General features: G+C 36.1%; 1 protein-coding gene across 1 annotated transcript; it reads left to right on the top strand.

The window, feature by feature from the left end:
* The first annotated feature begins 2141 nt into the window (after positions 1-2141).
* On the top strand, positions 2142-20483 carry Tma16 (translation machinery associated 16 homolog). Its single transcript, XM_003479648.5, has 7 exons — positions 2142-2310; positions 8764-8876; positions 11004-11041; positions 11691-11775; positions 12760-12908; positions 17580-17622; positions 19435-20483. Exons 1-7 carry the CDS (start codon positions 2308-2310, stop codon positions 19616-19618), a joined length of 615 nt encoding a protein of 204 aa, XP_003479696.2. The 5' UTR covers positions 2142-2307; the 3' UTR covers positions 19619-20483.
* The last annotated feature ends 1055 nt before the right edge of the window (positions 20484-21538 follow it).

The following is a 21538-nucleotide window of genomic DNA, read 5'->3' as shown; positions in this document are numbered from 1 at the left end:
ATTACTATTTCAGGAATTTAAAAGTGCTATTCTTTGCCCCTTATTTACTCTGTTTCATGTTTCACCTTTTTTCTGTTACCTCCTTGGTTTGAATTATTTATTTTTCATCCTATGTATTTTATTTTCTTTGTGTGTAGTCTATAAAATTATACACTGTTTCCATTGTTTCAATTGTTTTCTAAAAATATGTATGTATCATTATGTCGATATCTAACATTAATCAGCACTTAACCCTTACACACATTCAGCACACACATACCCAAACACATAACGCACAGCTGTGCACACGTATATAGTACTGTATATTTGTTAATGTACAGGAAATTATTTCTCTAAGTACTTTTCCTCTTTCAGAATAGGTAGAAGTAGGAAGGAATTTTGTGATCAAGATGAAGTAGGATAAAAAATAAAGATAGGTAGAAAGGAGACAGGGCAATTGTAACTTTGAAATTTTACTTTAAAAATAAAATCAAGACTGGAATACCTATTTTACTCCTACACTTGTATTTCTTTTCTAAGATATTCACTCCTAAACTCGTAGGGTCTTAAAAAATACAATAAATCTGTAAGTTAGGTCCATCCCTTTCTCCTATAAAGTGCACTGTGGTTTTCTCCTGATTCACAAATTCCACAGACTTCTACCTTCAAGGAAATAGCACTATTAATTATGTGTAATATCTCTGAACTGGAAATATAAGCAAATCATTTTCTAACCAAGCCCCACCGTTGGGTAACCTCACGGAACTCTCAGCATACACATCTCTGATCAACTGTCCTGAAGACAGCCCCAAGAGCAAATAAATATCTCGATTTCCAGACCATATTCACCTCATCCTTGGATACTTGCACTCCCTTCTGAGTATATACTCCTGTGATTCTGCTTAATAAATATAACTGTCCTCTCGGGGATATGTACTGAAATTCTTCTGCTTGACAAAATTGGAGGGCCCTATTTATGGGGGGGTGGGTTGAGGTTCCCATTCTTCCTTGGAAGGACTTCTTCAAGCTACATTCAGTGACAAAAAGTAATTACCAACACAGTCAAATCAGCCACAAAGAGGATTTAGTGCTTCACAGATTTTTAGCAACATGCCATAGGCTGACTTCACTGGTCAGACTTTGGGATGAGTTAGGGTAGTTTAAAGTTGGTTTCACGAGAAGTGGTTAGAGTATGGAGTCTAAACATTCTGGTCCATTCAGAGTCCTCAGGAGCCAGAGTACTGTCACCACAAAATGTATTTGCAATGATGACTTGCTTTGTGTAAATTTACACACTTAAAAGGCTATGTAAGGCTATGTAAAAATGCAAGTTTCTAAACTCAAGAATCTACTGATTACACACTCTTTTTACAATTTGAATGTTTTTCAAAGTGAATATATTTGTTAATTAAACTCATATACCTGCACACATGTCCAGAAATACCTAACTTCACTCTGCTTAGTGCTTCTACCCATGTCTAGTTTTTTCTTATTCAGAAATATATCATTTCTCAGAGTTGAGACCACCACGTGTAAAACAGCTTTCCTGTTCACCTTACCAGCCTTATTTTATTCAGTCCTTATACTACTTGAAATATTTATTGATTTACTTTTGCTTGCTTCCCTGGAATATGAGTGACCGGATGAATATTGCCAGGGTGCCTTCATTGTCAAGCATATATTTGACGTTTCGTAATATTTACTGAACAAAATTACTGGCCCTGGAATTTTAACATACTGTGCAGAAGCAGAAAACTGGGTTGGAACGGATCTTGACTGTGAGGAAGGGGCCACATTTGGATAAAGAAACTAACACCAGTTGAGGAAAAGCCTTGCCCAAGGTAAGACAGTAGAGGGAAGGCCAACTGCAGGAGCATCAGGGCTAGGGCATCTCCCAGCCAGGTCCCTTTTGGGTCCAGCCCTTGCAGGGCGAGAGCCAATGAGAGAGAGAGAGAACCTATAGTCTGAAGGGGTTGCTAGCGCTAAAAATGTGTCTGAAGGAGGATGTTCGAGATTCACGTCCAAATGTGACTTGTCTGGAGCAAGGCGTGTCCAGGAGCAGAACTAAAAGCTCCCGCCCAGGGCTCTAGCAGCACCAGGTACTACTGACTACCTGCTTCAAAATTCTGCTCGGACCAGAAAGACGAGGTCTCAGTTTCCGGGGATGTATTACGCGGCGCACTCGCCCCTCCCCTTCCGGTCGGGGCCACTCGGCGTCTGTAGTTCCACGTGTGCTCGCTTGGAGTGAGGCGGGAGAGTCGTTGCTCCTGGTTTTGAGTTTGTGGGGTCTGAAGTGCGGAGATCCTCCGTGGCCTCCAGGACGTCAGCATGGTAGGCACTTTCCCGCCTCCCCGGCCGCTAGGTTGCTCAGGGGTGCGAGGGTGAGAGATTCGAAACCTGGGCGAGGAGAAGAGCCGGGAGCGCGCTCGGCCCTGCGGGTCGGAGTGGCTGCGGCTCGGAGTGGCTGCGGCTCGGAGTGGCTGCGGGTCGGAGTGGCTGCGGGTCCGGGCCCAGCGCTCCGTCGCGGTCGCGGGGCTGTGCCTCCTCTCACCTCACTGAGAAGTTGGCGGAAGTTCGGGGAGCAGCTCCGTACCCCTGTTCCCCTTTGCAGGTTGGGTCTGCCTGGGCTCCGCCGCCTCCACCTTCCCTTCGGTGGTCCGCGGCCGCCCCAGTTCCCGCCAGAGTTTGGAGACGTTTCTCTTAAAAAATGGAGTAGATAGAAAAGTGCTTCTGAAACACTCTTTAAGTGTAGAGATTAGTAGTGTAAGAAATGTTATGTAGTTTAGAAAATAAAACGTGATATGGTCTTTGAAAACCTTGAATCTGTAACCTTAAGTGAGCAGAATTTAAAACTGTGTTGCGTTTATAATTCCTTTTTCTTTACAGTGAGTAGTTTGTATCACAAAACTGTGTCTTCTTGTTTTTTCCACTTGTGTTCCTAAGAATCATTCTTGAACGGGAATATGTTGTGTATCTACTGAAGAATAATGAATACTCACTACCCTGCTGTGTTTTTAAAATAAACAAAATAAATTTACAGTCTAGTAAAAAGTTACGATACTCTGGTCACAAAATTTTTTGTCCTTTTTTTTTTTTTTTTCTCTTTTGCTGTTTACCTTTTTGTTGTATGTATGCCCTTTATTTTTGTCTTGTCTGCTTGCAGCCCTGATTTAGATTCTGTACATTTGTGTAAATTCAGTCTTATCACCATGCTTGTGTGGTTTCTAGCTCTTTATCACCGGATTTTCTTTTCATTTTCAGTGAACGTGTATTGGAGTGTATGTGGCATGCTACTGTAGTTGTCCTTGACTATGAGAGCTTCATTTTTGCCTGGCTTTATAGTAAAAATATGTTGCATTGGCATAATGGCATATAAAAATGATGGACATATAGATGAATTTTCACTGGCATATTTCTGGCCCGGGGTTGTTATTTGTTGTTGTTTTGTTTTTGATACAGCAGTGCTATTAGTTCTGCTGCACCCGCTTTGACTGCCCTTGAGGATGTGGCCTCACCTCTGATGTTGGCAGAATGACTTGCTTGCTCTCTAGTCTGTTTAGTACTACGTATAAAATTGTGAAAATTAAATATACGAAGTACTCTGCCCAATCCAAACACTTAGTAAACGATGGTATTGTTATTGCCAGTGTCAATTGAAGTAAAGTAGCAGGGTACTGCTTCTGATTGTTCTCTTTCGTTTTATGTTCTCATATGGTGAATCTTTCCTGGAGCTCAGCAATTTCACATCTTTTTCTGTTATTAATATTTAATTCAACCACATGAAAAAATCTTGTCAAATTAGTTTATCTCACTCGACGTTTTATTGTTCTGCTTTAAAAAGTGTTTTAGTATTTTTCGGTTTGGTTCGTGTCTTATGCTGCTACTAGACACTTGTGGATATACATGTACTTTTTACGTTGAGCAGTTATCACAAGATTTAATTGTGCTTTGTTTTCTTCCCTTATTAGCTGGTTCATATATCATTAAAAATGTGTCAATTTTCTCTTAATTTATCAAATTTATACACCTTACTTGTGATTAACCTTAAATGACTGTGTACGAATTCCGTAACAGGAACTGTTATGTATAGCAGTAAATTTTAAAAAAAATTTCAATTGGATTTTCTACTGATGAAGACTTTCTCCTATAAGTTAGTAAAACATATATGTGCATATATATATATATATATATATATATATATATATATATATACTTGGAACTGTATCTTGTGCCCTCTTTGGAATAATATTACGTGTATGTGATTTAAAACAAGAGAAAATGATTATCTGTGAAAAATATTGATTTGCCTTAATTCTATAAAATATTAATATAAACTTAGTGACTTAAAACTGTAGTTTTCTTTTTTTTACATTTCTGTAGGTCTAAAATCCAAAGAGTCTTACTGAGATAAAAGCCAAGTATTTCCAGAGCTATCTTCCTATAAGGGGCTGTAATGAAGGATCTGTTTCTATGATTTTTTCCCCCCAGTTTCTAGAGTCCATCTCAATTCTTGAGTCTTGGCTCCTTCAGCTCTACCTTTTTAAATTTTTTGAGACAGGGTCATGAGTTTCCCAGGCTGGATTTGAACTTGGATCCTTCTACCTTAGTGTCCTGGAGTGCTGGGATTGCAAGCATGTGGCACCATGCCTGATGATACTTAACTTTTTTTAAAAAAAAATTACAGTTCTGTTTGCTTTTACTGAAATTATTTAGCCAGATCTGAGATAGACATTTCAACTTTCAGTTCATTTGCTACTCTAAACACTGTACTGCTGCTGCATTCATCACTTTTTTCTTAAGTAGGTGTGCAAATGTTTCTATAGAATAAATAAATGGAAGTAAGATTCCTTGGTCAAAGAACATGTCAACCTTACCTTGACAGACTCTTCAAACTGCTTTTTAGAAGACCGCCGTTTTGTGTACCATTGATTATGAGTCCTAGACTCGCGAGTGCAGTGGTTTTTATTTTATTTTGAAGAGAATAAAACAAAGCAAAATAAAACAGAGTAAAGCCAGTCAAAACAAACCAGTGTAAGAGATACAGGACTTCAAAACAATAGGAAGTCAACTATAGGTTATCGTAATGTCTTTTGATGTCTTCAAAATAGCCAAGAATACCAAACAGAACAGAATCAATAAAAACAAAATAATAAATGCAATAAAGGATTTCAAAATAAAACAACAGTAAATCCAAAATGGCTACAATCCAACTAGTGAGGGAAGAAAAAAAAGCACAATTAAATCCTATATCAGGCCCATGTAAAAAGGAGTACATGCACATCCACAAGCTGTCTTTGAAATAGCTACTGATGCCATCGAATAGAACAAAATCAAACAAAACAAAACCAAACCCATTTTGTCTTGGTAGTTTTATATTAATTTACTTCATTGAAGTTTTAATTTACATTTCTTTTAAAACATACACCTTTTCAACCAAATGTTTTTTACTCTTTCTCTAACTTGGATGTATTCTAATTTTTATTTTAGTTTGCTGATCTCACTAATCTTAAAACATTTTTATGTTAAGGGAAGCAGTGTTTGTCACAAATACTTGTTCTTATAATTTAATATTTGACTTAATAGGTTCTATCTGGAATTGTATATTTTTATGGTTTATTATTTAGAGGTATCTTTATTCTGAGATTGATTTAAACTAAGAATATCTTTTTGTTTCCATAATCCAAATTTCATTTTTTAATGGAATTATCTGGAACTTAAATGAAATAGAGTGACACCAAATTTTTAAGAGATTCATATGCTTTTTATTTCATTTATTTATTTATTTGTGGTACCAGGGATCGAACTCACAACCTCGTGCTTGCCAGGCAGGTAGGTACTTATGCCACCGAGCTAAATCCCCAGCCCTACTTTTTATTTTTACATTTTTGAGTTATTGAAATATTTGATCTGAAACTGTTAGCCCACAAAAAAAGTACAACTAACTTCTATGATCTAAAGGGTAAATTACTATCAAATGCTTATTTTGCTACCGAATAGAAAATTTTAAAGTTTTATTTTGTTAGTAGTATCCTGTGTATTCAGTGCTCTGACTCTGGCTTGGGAAGCAGTGATTATTCTATGTGGTAAAATACAGTGATTATTCTACGTGGTAAAATACTTTTGGAGTTGTGTAAGTTCACTTACAAGTGAAATATCCTAGTATCTAAGAAACTTGAGACTTCTTTAAAAATCCAATATTAGTCAGTATATGTGGTGGTATAATATCACTATGTAATCTATCCACTTGTTTATATAATTTCTATGCTAGACAAACACGATAAAACTGATTTTCTGTAGGAGTAGTTAATTTGTAGATTTGAGATAAAATTTTACTGCTTAGTAAATGAACATTTGTTGAGAGGGTTGTACTTGTTTTTCCTTGTTGAAGCATTTTTTTTAAATTTTCATGGATCGTACTGAGAAAATACGAAAATATTTTATGTATGGTAAATGTTACTATACATATTTCTGTGTTTCATTATAAATATCCTTTCTTGGAGCAACCTTTTCATAAATAAATTACAAGGAATCATAAACACCAATTGAATCAAAATATAAGTACAGTTTCTTTGTACTTGCTTTGTCTTAAGTCTTGAAAGCTCTTTATCTGAACTTTTCCAAAGTTGAGGACAGTTTCACACACAAAGCGTGTCAGACTATTTCTAGTGAAGGATTTTTATAGTCTTTAAAGACGTTTTTTGTAGACTTAGATATATTGCTGAAACCACGTAACTATAAAACTTCAGTTAAGTCTTAGCTTCTTCCAGTAATTTTTCTTTTTCCCTTAGCATTTTGTGAACTTTTTCATTGTTTTAAAGCAGTTTACTTGTTATGATGTGTAGGATCAAGATAACTTTTTACCTTTGCTTTTGTTTTCTTGGTCTTGCATTAGTTAGTTACCTATGCATTCTTGTGTAACAAGTTATCCTAAAACTGAGCAACTTAGCATTTGCTATCTCAGTTCTGTGAGTCAGGGCCACTCACAAGCCTGTGAGTCATGGTGTACCTGTACTCAGTGACAAGGTTTCTCAGTCTAGCTGTCTCTCTAGTCCCAAGGTACACATTGGAGGACATTTCCAAGTTCACTTACAAGTTGGAGTAGCTCTTCCTGGATGGCTAGACCAAGAGCCTCAGTTCTTTATTGAGTCTTGACTGGAAGCTGTCGCTCAGATATGTATCACATGGGCATCTCCAGAGAGCAGCTTCCTAGGGATGCCTGGTTTCCATCAGAGGAACCAAGTGAGAAAGAGAGTGAGGGAGGTAGAAGTCTGGTTCCCATAACCTAATTTTGGAACTCACATTACCGAATGTCATTCATTAAGGGTGAGTTAGTAGTTCTATTGCACACTCAAAGGTTCAAGTAGTGAGCAGAGTGTTTGGTGAATATTTTTGAAGGAATGCCTATATCAATGAGGAATTGATGGTCATTTTAATTCTACCTAGAGACCTTTAAAAAGAAAGTGAATTTGAGCTGCTTTGCATCAAAGGACAACAGATGGAAAGGATTTTGCCAGCTAAAGTACCCAGAAGTGGCAGTCTCAAGAAGTTAGGCTGGGTGTGGTGACCCCACTTGTAATCCTAGCACTCAGAAAGCTGAGCCAGGAGGATCCCTGTGAGTTCAAGGCCAACCTGAGCTACATAGTAAGTTCAGGGTGAGCCTGAACTACATAAATCCCTGTTTCAAAAAATAAGTGAATAAAAAACTTAAAAGCTAGAAATGGCACAGTGAATTTCAGTAAGAATAGTGAAGGATCTTTTGTGGAAGAGTATGAGAAATAATGCTGGAGAAATGACAGTAATTTTGAAGAGATGATTCAATAGACACTTGGCCTTTTTGAGGGTTAGGTAGCTGTGCCTTGTATATTCTTAGTTGCCTTTTCCTATAATCATGTTTTTTCTTTTTCAGAGATTAAGTATTATTATATGTATTCATTTCTTTATAAATACTGTGACTAAATTTTGGTCAGTGTGATGTGAGCAAAAGAATCTGTAGCTTCCCAGGTAATACTCTTTTTTAAAGGGAAGGAGTTTGCCTTCTGATGTTTTCTTTTCTGCGTCTCACTGGCTCGAGGATAGACCTGTTATTAGGTCATATCACACTACATTGGAGGCTGTAGCCTAACAAGATATTGAAGGACCCTGGATCCATAAGGATCTTGGCATACAGAGCCTCCAATCCCTACTTTTAACTGGCAAGAGCTAAACTTTATCTAGGTTCAGTCGTTAATACCTGAGATTTCCATTGCAGAGAGCCAGCTGATTGTGAAATAAAATAGGTGGGACAAGATAGATAATTATGAAGAAATAATAATAAAAAAAGATTGAGATATCTAGTTTGGAAGCCTGAATGAATTATGACCTGGTTCCTTCTTTAGGACTTGAGTCGGAAAATATTTTGTTTCCATTTGGATATGTTGATTTTGAGATGGGTTCTGTTATTTCTTTTTTGCTCCTAAATTCCACAGACCAGCTTTGACCTTGCTTATTGACTGCCCATTGTCTTCGATGTACAACTTCTGTAGTCATACTCTGAGCAATAGTTTATGTTTCTCTGCTCCCTTAATTTTTTTAACTGTAATGTAAATTTCCAGCTGAGTCTTTTCTGTACCTACTTGGAAGATGAAACAGTTGAAGACTTGAATTTGTTAACTCTGTCCGTGTCTTTATTGTGTTAGTATTTATGGTTCACTGTGTTTCTATTGTAATACTGCTCTTAAAATTTATTTCTAAAGAAAATTTTGTGACTAGTCATTTAATGTATCAATTATATATGTTATATTTTAGCCTAAAGAACTCATGGGTAGAAGCCCAGGACAAGAAAAAAAAATCATCCATCCATACAGTAGAAAAGCTGCTCAGATTGCGAGACATGCCCACAAACTAGAAAAGAAGGAAAGGTAAGTATTTTTTTGCCACTTTGCATGATGTATTGATAAAAAGCCCTTAAATACATTTATCCTTCAAACGGTATACTTAAACTTTCTTTGCTCTCTTTCTTTAGCAAATATTACTGGAGTGTATTCTTGGTAATAAGGAAAAACTGAACAAGGACTCTGCTTTTATAGAGCTTACCTAAACCAGATGAGTAATTTAAAAGCATTGTGATAAGGACAGTGAAGAAAGATTAGTAGGGATTATGGAATGGGGAGAGCGGGAGAAGTCCTATTAGGATAGCTTGGGAGGCTTCTCAAGAAGTTACAGTGAGCAGAGAGATGTGAGGAATCAGCTGTGTTGATACATACTGGGCCTACAAAGTGCCTGTTTTCCATAGAAGATGAGGTACAGAATGACAATAGGTTATGTCCTCTCCCATTCAGAGAGTAAGTCAAGGATGTCAGAAATTAGGGAGCTGTCTTATCTGTGTCAGATTTCAAGCCTTGGGACTGGATTATATCACCTAATGAGTAACCTAGGAACAGAAGGCAGCTTAAAAGCCCTGAAGGTTTCTACCAGGCAGAGGTTAGAAAGGAGAAGAATTCTACAAGCAAGCCTGCTTTGGGTCGTGGTTATTATTTGTGACATTGGACCTAGAATGTTTGTATGTTATCAGTTATATTCAGAGTCCCTTTATATTGCTAATGTAGAGTCTGCATTATAGAAAAATTATGGAAGAGAAAAGCCAGAACAGCATGCTAATCTCATATAACTTGCTCTAAGGAAGTTCTGTTATTGGTCAGTTTCTATTTTAATAGGAGGGAGCTAAAAGGCATCACGGTTTTTCTGCTTGGGCAGTGTTCTAAACCAGCAGGGCTTCCTTTTTTTCTTTCTTTTCTTTTTTTAAAAATCTGTTTATTTTTAAAGAAGACACCAGTGTAACAAAAGTCATGGTATCAGAACTAAATACAGTTTTAGTTGTGTCTTAACATTTTATGGCTATGAAACCATAGGTTTAGTCTGGTAGTAGCAATCAGTTTTTTGAGTAGCAGCGTCTGCAATCATGAATTACACTTTAAATGGAAGTGTGGTCACAAGTAACATCGTAATACGCAGTTGACTCTGCTGTGGAGCAGTACTTCTAGTAAGACAGAAATGTGGACTTGCATATTTTCGAAAGACCTCTGGTGACAGCACACCCAGACAGCTAGAACAGCTGAATATAAGTTGATATAAAAGATACCAGTAAGACTTAATGTGAACTTCAGATTTTTAGAAATAAATAGCAGTTGACAGACATTGTTGATTCATAAGAAATTCTACTATAGTTCGTTAGCTTAGAACAAAAACAGTTCTGGCTCTGGAGTACTGAGAGCATGTAAGTGGCTTCCTCAGGTTCTGGATCTTCCGGGCTGTGTTGAGTGTGTTACCTGGGACTGCATCCTTTGCCGACCTTCGACCTTCCTTAGAGAGAGAAAGGTAGGCTTTGTTCTCTCTCAGCTGTTGTCAGACTTCAGGTCTGGATGTTATACTTTGTTAGACCAGAGGTGCTGGAGGTTTGTTCATTGCTGTATTCCCAGGGCCTAGGCTAAAGGTGGGTGAAGAGTAGCTATCCAGTGAGCTCTTGAATTAACAAGTATGTAGAATATCAGCCATAGGAGACAGGTTACCTACAGTACTTCTGACAGTAACCAAGGTTTTCTTTGTTGTAATTTTCAAATTCATGAAAAATCATCGTACTTTGTGTCTTGAACTTTAAAACATGACAGTAGTACATTTTGGTTTTGGTGGCAGCACTGTGTTTTCCAGAACATTCCTTACTCTCTTGTGCATAAATATTCTGCATATTACAGAACCTTTTTGTACATTTGTAATCTAATCAGATTTCATTTGAATTTTCAAAATTGGTTTGTTCTGTTTCATTCATTATTGAACAGTATAAAAAGTGTTCTAATAACGTTTTGATCTAGTTATTTGAAAGAAATGCATAGTGTTCCAGGTATTTGTGTTTTTACAATTAACTTTCTAAGTATAAAAAAAAAGATGTTTGAATTTAAGTTCTTTGGGCAGTTTTTCTTTTTGTTGTTTTTGACAGATTTCTAAAAATTATTTTGGAAATTTCCTAACATATATGCAAATTTTCTTCCAAGATTGAAGCATGAAAAGGCCTTACGTCTCAACCTTATTAGTAAGTGGGTTTGCATATTTAAAATTCTAGTATAGTGAATTTTTGCCTGTTAAAAATTTCCTATTAAGTATCCCAGTAAAATATTCTTTTCATCAAGGTAATTTTTTTATCAGACTTGATTAAAACATCAATGAAATAAATTATTAAATTTTTGAGACTAAATAGTACTAAGGATTTGTAGTGTTAACGTTAAGATTCCTAGTGTTAAGGCTGAGATTCAAAAATAGTAACAATTAGGTCTTATTATTAAAACCAAAGATATTTGAAGCTTTGTCTCAAATCCTTCATTAGGTAATAATACAGTAATTCTAAGCAAGATATGTTTATGCTGAATAGGGCCATTTTTTTATCTGTAATATTGAGAAGTTCAACTGAAAATGATCCTTTGTAGTCAGCTTTGATCATAGGATGCATTGTCTTTACTGTTAATGATTTCTCTTTGCATAGTATTAACCAGTGATTTTATGCTTAGTGTATTTAATATTGTGGCCCTGAACAGATTACTTTTTCATTCATTCAAGATTTATATTTAACATTGAAGTAAATTTTGGTTGTGTTGCAAGCACATTTGATGTTGAGAATTAAAGTAATTATCTCTTTGGCTAAAGAATGACTTATGATTCTGAACTATTTTGGTACTTGTTTATAGGTGAAAAACTGCAGTGGTTTCAAAATGAGCTGGATCCCCAAAAAGTGAGATATTCAAGGAAAGATGCTTGTCAGTTAGTTGAAAGGTAAACAGTGGGCATATTCTAAGCAAAGGATCAGAAAAGGGAATTTTTTAGTCTGGTTCTTGGGAAATATTTAAAGTTCTAATCCATATTTGTAGAGCAGCAAATATGCTGTCTTTTCAGAAAAATTTTAAGTTCATACCCTGGCTTGACAACAGTAATGGGTTTATAATCTTTGTGCGCCTGAGGGTGGCAGTTAACTCAGTTTTTTGGGATCAGGAAAGACTTCCTAGAGAAGTGCCATTTATACTTGCACTCACAGGTAGGGCTTAGCAGATCTAGGCAAGGTCATTTGAAGAGTTACTGGCATGAGAGAACAGTGTCGAAAAGACTCAGAGTGAGAACAAAGATGCTGTGTAGTGACCTGCCAGATGTTTACCATGCCTGCATAGCAAGTTCAGGGAGGAAGTGTGGCAGGTACAGGAAGAGACAGCTGGCTTATGGAAAGATCCTAGGTATCAGTGTGAGAGTTGGATCTTACCCCAGGACATTGGGAAGGGTGAGAGAATACCAGTCACCTAAGATGAGCATATTTAAATTTCAGGAATGTCACGGTTTTGAGAATAAAGAAAATGTACTGAGGAGTTAGGGCCCTGGCCAGGAAACTGAGAGACTTCCATAACAGTCCACGCAAAGAAGTTAGGAGCAGTATGAAGAGAAATAAAGTCTCTTTAGTGAAAACTTACATGTAGAGTAAAAGTGAGAGAGGAGTCATGGAGCAAGCCTGTATACTTCAGTTGTCTGCTAGATAAATGTTCACTTTTTCTCCTGAGGTAGGCGGCCTGAGAGGTGGGATAGGTTGATGAAACCACTAGGGGACATGTAAATAAAAGGACAAGTCCAGTAGGTGCTATAGGTCGATAGGTTCTCCAGGGAAGGTGGTAAGAGGTACGGGCATGAGGAGTGCTGGAAATATAAAAACTTAAAGGACAAAGACTGGGAGTTAACCAACAATACGTAATTCAGATCCTTTTTCATCCATTGCAGGTACTTAAATCGGTTCAGCAGTGAGCTGGAGCAGATTGAGTTACTTAACAGTATCAAGGACAGGCAGGGAAGGCGACACCATTCCCGGGAGATGTTCATCAAGCAGACAATAGAGCGTGAGCGCCAGCAGTACGAAGGCTACGGTCTTGGTGTGTGCTCTGTGCTTTTCATATCAAAGGTTTAATCATCTGTTCATTTAGCTTGATTTTCCTTTTTTGATTTCTTTTCCCAACTTGCATTCATTTCCCCCCCTACATTCCCAACATAACTGTCTTGAAGCAGTGACATACTTTTCTCATAGGATGTAATATTTTACTTTCCAGCATGTTCCTAATTTGCTGTACTATGTGGTTTTTACTTACTAACCTTTAACCATATCTGTTTATTTAGAGGACGTACTATGTCTTTGTCGGTTTGTAATTCTTGCTCTACTTTGTTACACTAATAGTCATTTTTGCAAAACTATTCAAATCAAAATTATTTTGTAGCATTGTAGCATGTTGAGTTAATACCTAAAAATAAGTTTGTTAGTTTGGCAGTGTCATCTGAAGAAAATCATTTAGTAAGAAAAGATACCAAGGCTTACCCCAAAACAGGTAGACACCCAAACCTGCATGACTTGCACATAGCATTCACTTAGTTTACTAATTGTCATTAAAAAGAAAGTAGCCCAGTGGTTTTAACTGAAAACTGCAGATTTCTTGTGTACCTTAAAAAAGATGACCTGGCAGCATAATCTCTTATATCCCTGAGTTTCTCAGGGACTTATCCCTTCCTTCATTCATGGTGCTTGCCTGGCTTATTTGGGCAATTGTGTCGTGGAGGTTTGCTTGGCAAATAGACTAAAGAAAGTATTTAGAAGCAAGACTAAGTTTCTTCAAGTTTTATTAAAAGCAATGTGAATGTATAGGACCTCATGAAAATATTCGGTGGTCATACTAAAAATTACAAAAATGGATGGCAGTTGCTTTTCATTCCTGAGATGTAAGTTTCTTAACTGTAAAAGCAACAGAGAGCTTCCTGTATAACTGAAGGCAGGTTATATAACAAGATATCCCCCCCCCACACACACACACACCAAAAAAAAGCTGGGCGTGCTGGCACACTTCTATAATCTCAGCACTCAGGAAGATGAGGCAGGAATTGTTTGCAAGTTCAAGACCAGCCTGAATGACATAGTGAGACTCTGTCTCAAGAAGACAAAAAAAAAGATCCAAGGCTTGCTTTCTTCAATCGGAGAATAAAATATAGATGGTGGGACTTGCACCTCAGCGGGATTCTAAATGCTGCTGTGGCTTGGACCATGCAGAAGGTGACATTTTCTCACACTCTGCCCATCACGTGCCACATTTGCTTGGGGAAGGGGTGCAACCTATCATAAGCATCAACAACCATGTATTGTGCTCTGTTTGTATTGACTTATGGTTGAAGAATAATACCCAGTGTCCAGCTTGCAGAGTCCCCATTGCTCCTGAAAATTGTTGCAAAAAGATAATTGGAGCTTGAAACTTGACCCATATTACTCATTATATGCAAACTAAAATCAAACTGGATAAGAGATCTAAATATTAAAATGGGAATATTTATTCAGCTAGAAGATAAAATAGGTAAAACCCTTGAAGACATAAGCATAGGCAAGGACCTTCTGAACAAAAACCTATGTTATAAATATATATAATAAATGACATTAAAAATTGACAAGTGATTATATCAAATTGAAAAACCTGTTCACAGCAAGGGAAACAACCAGCAAAATGAGACAATCTACAATGGGAAAACATTTTTGTCAGCTACACCTTGAACAGAGGACTAATACCCAGAAAATATGAAGAACTCAAAGAAACTAAAGTCCCCAAAATAAAAAAAAAGTCCAATAAAAAATGGGCAACTGAAAGGAATAGGTACTTTTCAGAGGAAGTACAGCTGGCTAGTAAATACATGAAAAAGTTTTCAACACCACTGACCATTAGAAAAAGACAAAACTATACTCAAATTCCATCTTACTGCAGAGAGAATGGCAATTATCAAGAAATCAATAATAAATTCTTGCAAGGCTGCAGTAAAAAAGGATCTCTTCTATGTTGTTGGTGGGAATGTAAACTAGTACAACTAATACAGAAATCAGTATGGACATTTCTCAGACTACAATTGCATTTAGCTTACATATTCCCCTCTAAGTATCTTCCCCTAAGAACTAAAGGCATATTATAGTAGGACATGTATGACCATGTTTAGAGTAGCACATTTTACAAAACTGAATCTTTGAAGTCGCCTGTGTGTCCAAGAACAGATGAATGGATGAAGAAGATGTGGTGTTTATACAGAATGGAGTACTACTCTACTATCAAGAAAGACAAATTGAGCCAGGGATTTAGATCAGCAGCATTGTCACCTGCCTGGCAAGTGCAAGGTCTTGAGTTTGATCCTTGGTACCTCTCCAAAAAAAAAAAAAAAAAAAAAATTGAATCATTTGTAGGAAAATGGATGCACTTTGCTACCTTAATGTTAAGTAAAATAAATCAGACCCACAAGTTTAGATATTGCATGATTTCTTTCATATGAGAAGCCTAAATTGTAAATAAGTTAAAGAGCAGGTAGGTAACAGGAAGATGATGTTATTTGAATATGAGATCTAAGAGATGGAGGGAGGAGGAGGGAAAGTAAAATGAAGAAGACATATAATGTACATGCTCCAAATCCCCACAATGAATGTAATTGTTACGTTCTTCAAACCGTTACTAATAATTTTTTTTTTTAATTTTGAAGTGTTTTGGGGAAAAAAGAATATAGTATATCCACTTGTCAGATTATACAAAAGTGACATTTGACTTTAAACAGTGCCTGACATAGTGCATAACACAAGAGGGTAGCAGAAAGCTGCTACCAGTTCTGTATCCTTTTTCACCCAAGCTGTTACCTCCTAAGAGTATAAATTTGAGCTTGCAGTCTTCCATTTCCTCGTATTTACTTACTTGGCACCCATTTAAGTAGATTGTAGGTGTACCACTCAACCAAAAGTACTTGTCCCTGATGACCTTCAAGTTGCTAAAACAAATAGTTGCTCTACTGGGCATTAACTCAGTCACTCGTTTGGTGCAGATAGCAACTCATTTTCCCTTTACATTTAATTTGGTGTGGAAAACGCTGGCCTCTTCTAGTCACTGGCCATGAATGACTGCAGTTTTATAAGCTGAATCCTCTGCCTTAGTCACTTTGCTTTTTGCTGAGTCACAATACCCAGCACCCATAATTCAAAGGACAGGTTTGGTTTTGCTCTCATCTTTTAGAGGTTTCAGTCTGTGGTATGTTGGCTCCTCGACAGGAAGGATCTGCCACAGGGGAGAACTACTTTATGACAGCTAGAATGCAGAGAGCAAGGGGAGGACCCAGGGAGAGAGAGGCATCCTTCCTGATAACTCCCTTCCTCGTATAAGCACGTGTAATGAGGTTCTTAATAGCACCCACATGATCCAGTTGCCTTCCAAACCTGAGATTTGGGGATTATTTTAGGTCTAAACCCTAACATCTTCATCTCGATAAACTAGTTGGCTTACATCCCTATCCTTGAGGTATCTTTTTTCTGTTTACACCCACTGTTACCATTAGTCTTATTCAATCCCATAGGTTTAAAAACAGTTGACAAGTGTCCAAAGTCAATTTGTCAGTCTTATCTTGTCCCAGTGTTTGAGACTTGAATTATCAAACTTGTCTCTCAAGTCTTCTATGTTAGAAAGTAGAATGCTGCTTTTCTCCTAAAATTTGCTCCTCTTGCATGTTTGTAATTTCTTTCAGCTTTATCAGCACTTGCACTTCTGCTCAGATCAGAAATCCTAGAGTCACTTTCACAGTCCACATCAAAACCCATCAGCAGAGCACGTTTAGAATCTGATGCCTTTCACTTCCACTACCATCTGCCTAGCACAGGCTGCCTTCATCTCAACTGTACAGTAGAATAGCTCCCACTTTTCCTCCTAAAGTCTTCCAATGCAGACCAAGATTAATTGTAGCAATAATTAACTGAGCATATTCAAGTAAAATGTTCATTTGTGACAGACCTAGTACTGTAGTAGCTCATCAGTCTTCTTCCAGTTCTGCCTCAGTGTTTCTTCCAGAATCAAGGATGGTGTCTGGAGAAAGATTTGCCAGCTCTTACTAACAAATGTATAGAAACATGTGGACAAACTGTCACCGATTCTGTTTGATAAGATTGTGAGAAGAGTAAATATGAACATACTCATTTTATCAGGTTTCCTTTTTACAAATTGTTTTGTGCTTAATTTATACCTTTTTAAATATATAATCCCTCATACTGTTATTTTTTGACACTCTTGGAAAACTCAGTATGCAGATGTGTCAGATATTTAATACATTGACCTGATCTTTACTTAAGTAGTATGATCATGCATATTAGCTTTTGATAAACTTGATAATCATGATAATACATACTTATTTTAAATTTTTTCTTACATTTTGAATAATATACTTTTTAAAATATTGTTTGCCCTTTTTAGGTACTTCAAGGTAAGGCATTGCTTGAAAAATTTTACTTTCACCAAGAAAAACTATAAAGTGCTCTGCTGTGTATTGTTTTATTCACAAATTTTGTACTAAAATTTATTTTTAATAGCTTAAGTCACCTTTTTAAACTCTACTTGCCAGACTTTTTATGCTAAGTATAACAATGCTTCACAGTTTTCTTTTTCCTTTGAGTATTCTTCCTGTCAGTAGTTACTTGTTGTATCTGAAATGATAAATGAAGAAACTATAAAATGATAGAATGTAGAAAAAGTTGCCAATGGCTATCAATTTTTCTTTCCTAGAAATTCCAGACATTTTACATTCAAGTAGCCTGAAAACTTTTAGGTAAGTGTCTCTTTTAATGTTCTCTGGAAGGTGTATATGAAATATATGAGGCATAAGCTTTTTTTTTCTGTAAACATTAGAACATTAGAGATGAAAGAACATTGGAGGGTTTGGTTTTTTTTTTTTTTTTTTTTTTTTTTTTTTTTCATTTTAATCCACCATGAGCCATTTTGAGTTGACTTTTGGATGCCTTAAGAAATTTTCGATGTGTTATAAGGTTTGGGTTTTTTGCATGTGCTTATCCAGTTGCTCCAGTATATTTATTGAGGGTACAATCCTTTCTCCACTTAACTGTTTTTGCATCTTTACCAGAAATTAAGTATCTGTTATGTGGGTATCTATTTTGGGACTTTATATTGGTACTTTGGTTGTTTGTGTATTTTGATATCTATGCTGTTTTGTCTTGATTGGTGTAACTTTGTGCTAAGTCATGGGATTGGGGAGTATTGGAGCTATAATTTTATTTCTTTATCAAAGTTGTTTAGACTATTCTGAGTCTTTTTGTTTTTACAGAAATGTAAGAATCAGAATGTTACTCTATATGAAAACTGATGGTGACAGTTTGATAAGGGATTGTGTTTTCTGATCTTTATTTGTATTCATTTTGGTTTAATTCTGTCTTTTAATTTTAAAAAATCAGGTTTCTTTTAGCCTTTTATCTTACTAGAAAATGTAAGAATTTTGCACATTTACATTTTTTGGAAACACCTATATACTGAAATAACGATTAGGTGTGTCCTTCGTTTTTATTTTAAATTGTTTAAAATACTTTAATTTAGTATTGCTATTCCTTCTCAGTTCTTTTTCCTTTTTTAAGAGATAAAATAACAGCTGCTGACTCTCTGGCTCAGCATCCCCGCCCAGCTCTTCTGGGCCGCAGTCTTGGAGGAGATGGTTAGCGGGGAAGGGAGGAAGAGTGTTAAGTCAGTGAGAAGCCCTTGCTGCAGTGGTCTCCACAGTGATACACTATAGCAAAGGAGACCATGGTAATTTGGGTTTAAAAACTGAAACTCAAATTACCGTAAATTCTCTGTCTTTAGAAAGGGCTTTTTATTAGACATTTTGGTCTTAACTAGACCATGTTAATGGATCAGAAAACTTTTGTTAATTGAAATTAAATCAATTTAAGTCAGACATAATCAAAAGTAAGGTATGCTCCTTATTTTTGAAACAAAGAGTGTCCTGGCTCTTCCAAATAAAGTCAGAAGTAAGAGAAGAGATGAGCATGGTCTGTTAGTATTGCTGGTTACTTTGGTTCTCAAAAGTTTCATGTTGCCTCTGAAGTTCTTGAGCATAAATTGTTACAGAAATTACTAAAGTTGTAAAACCATATTTTCTGTTATAAAAATAAATCTTTGATTACTGAAATTCAATTGCAGCGTATCATTGTGTGTGAAAAGGAAGACCTTTGCTGATTGTGCTTTTTGTAGATTTGCAAGGATGGACAGTTGAGAGTCTCAAGTCCATGTAGCATGGTAGAGATAGTTCTTCAAGTCAAGGAGAATAACGGAGGGGAACAAAGCTTTTTTGTTATTCCTTTTTGAAGTTTGCTGTTTGCTTTTGAAGTTTTGAGTATTTTTGGATTCCTGGTGCAGATATTGCTGCCGTAGTGGAAAGAGAAATGCAGTAGACATGGAAAAACAGAGCCAGACTTAATGGGATATTAGTTTTTTTGTAGTTCAGTTGTGTATTATTTCTAGTGCATTTAATATCTGTTGTAAATTTATAAAAGTTTCTTTTGCTATCTTAAGTTTTGCAAATTTCCTTTTTCACTTCAACTCCTGCCAACGCTACACTCTTTGTTTTGTCTAGGGAATGGGATTTGGATCTGAAGAAATTACCAAACATTAAAATGAGAAGACTTTGTGCTAATGATGCATTTGCTAAGAAACACAAGAAGGAAGCTCAAAATTTAACTATTGACAAAGATTTAGGGCAGTTGGAATTAAAAGGAGAGTCAAGTAACTCAGATGAAGAAATGACTCCTGTGACCTAATTGTCCTTACTTGAGTTGAAAATAATATGAGAACTTTAAGTCATACTCATTACCCATAAAAAATAATTATGTAGTATTTGCTGTTCAACTTATTTTCTCTCATAATGTGAATTACATTTGCAGTTTCAAAAATGGTATAATTTATATTTAAAAATGGAAATTGCATTTTATTTATATTAAGTTGCCAAACTAGAAGATATAGTCTGTTTTTCATTACTATACCAAAATACCAGAAGCTTGAAAACTTACAAAGAAGAGAAGTTTATTTAGCTTGTGGTTTTGGAGGATGAAGGTCTGGACAGCAAGCACAGTGCTAGCTCTGGCAAGGCCCCCTCTTGCTTCTGCATTCTGGGTGCTTGGTGTTCATGGTGGGAGCGCACGATACAGGGAGAGATCACATGGCAAGACTGGAAGCCAGAGAATGGAAGGAGCCAGTAAAGATACTACATCAGGCTCTGTCTCCTAGGGGTCCAGGAGAGTTAAATGATTTCAGGTTAGCTCCATTTGATGTTACATTATTTTTTGCTTTCTCATTGTAAAAGGTGACAGCTTTTATTCAGCCCTAAAAGTTGAGAACCACTGATTATAATTGTTAACTTTTTCTTCTAGCAGCTATATTAAATTTATTACAGTACTTCAAATGTCCTGATAAACATGAATATTCTAGAATTTTGTTTTTCAAAGAGCTTACTAAATACTAATATATGTTTGTCTTTTAAAGGATGCAAATATATTTAAGTATTTTCAAAAACAAAAAACATGCTGTATAAGATTAGGTATCAACTAAACTGTTAACAATTTATTCAAAGTGTTATAACTTTTATACTTCTGAAAATTAAAAATAAAATTTATTTCTATAATCTTAGCTCTTATAGTTCCAATTATTTAATTTTTAATAACTGATGCTAATTACCCTAATATGTGTAAAAATGTGGTTTTATGATTTAATTTGATACATTTTTACTTATTGCAAGTTTCCTCTGTGTGTTCGTGTAAAGTCAAAATATCTGTGAAAATTCAGTCATATAATACTACAGTAAAGACAATGAAAATCATTTTATGTGGTCTGATATTTGCTAAATGAATTAATATTTAGGACCATAATAATCATAACACTCTTGGCAAGGGCAGAGTAGGCTAAGAGACAAGTTATCTGTAAAGTGATGTTTTTAATCCTTGTTGTAGAAAATGTTGTTCCTGTATGGCTCTTACTGTTTTCTTCTAAACCCTTTTTAGGTCAGTAGCTTATGTATTCTACAGGCCATACCTATGAAACAAAGTAAAGGTGACTGTGTGTGTGTGTGTGTGTGTGTGTGTGTGTGTGTGTGTGACTACCCTTCAAAAACATGAAAGACCTTAGTTATAAAGGAGGCCACAAACTGTTTTGCCTGTTACAGTGGGCTGCTCCCTTGTTTATACCAGTGAGCAAAACTTCCTTAGATGTAGGATAGTAATACATTTGTAAATTGAGATCAGCAGCCAGACATGGTGGAACACACATGTAATCCCAGAACTCCAGCACCCGGGAAGCTGAGGCAGGAGAACCACTGCAAGTTTGAGGCCAGCCTGAATTGCATAGTGAAACCCTGTCTCAAAACCTAAAAAAATAAATAATAAATAATAAATTCACATCAGCTAACGACTGTGTGTGTGTTCTCTGCTTTTAATATCTGAGTTACTTTTCATGCTTAACTGACAAGTTTCTCTTTTGAATTGTGTTATCTGCAAATAGGAGCTTTTTCTATTTTTACTTTTTAATTCATATTTACAACATACAATAATTACCTTTTTCCCTTAGTATATGTGCTACTAAAAGCAAGCATAGTAAAATACAGTACTTTTTGGAGAATTATATGTATGAATATGATCTTGATCACTGTTGATCCCCTTTACTGCCTATCCTCTCTGTTCCTCACTTCC

This window comes from Cavia porcellus, unplaced genomic scaffold, assembly GCF_034190915.1.
Source record: "Cavia porcellus strain 051 isolate PalLab524CR breed Dunkin Hartley unplaced genomic scaffold, mCavPor4.1 scaffold_24, whole genome shotgun sequence".
Classification (NCBI taxonomy): Eukaryota; Metazoa; Chordata; class Mammalia; order Rodentia; family Caviidae; genus Cavia; species Cavia porcellus.
The sequence above is the reverse complement of the archived record's forward strand: the minus strand, read 5'-3'. Positions and strand labels throughout refer to the sequence as shown.

Coding starts and splice junctions, on each gene's coding strand:
- Tma16 (XM_003479648.5), top strand. Junction 8,877..11,003: donor AAACTAGAAAAGAAGGAAAG/GTAAGTATTTTT, acceptor TTTTCTTCCAAG/ATTGAAGCATGAAAAGGCCT. Junction 12,909..17,579: donor GTACGAAGGCTACGGTCTTG/GTGTGTGCTCTG, acceptor TTTCTTTCCTAG/AAATTCCAGACATTTTACAT.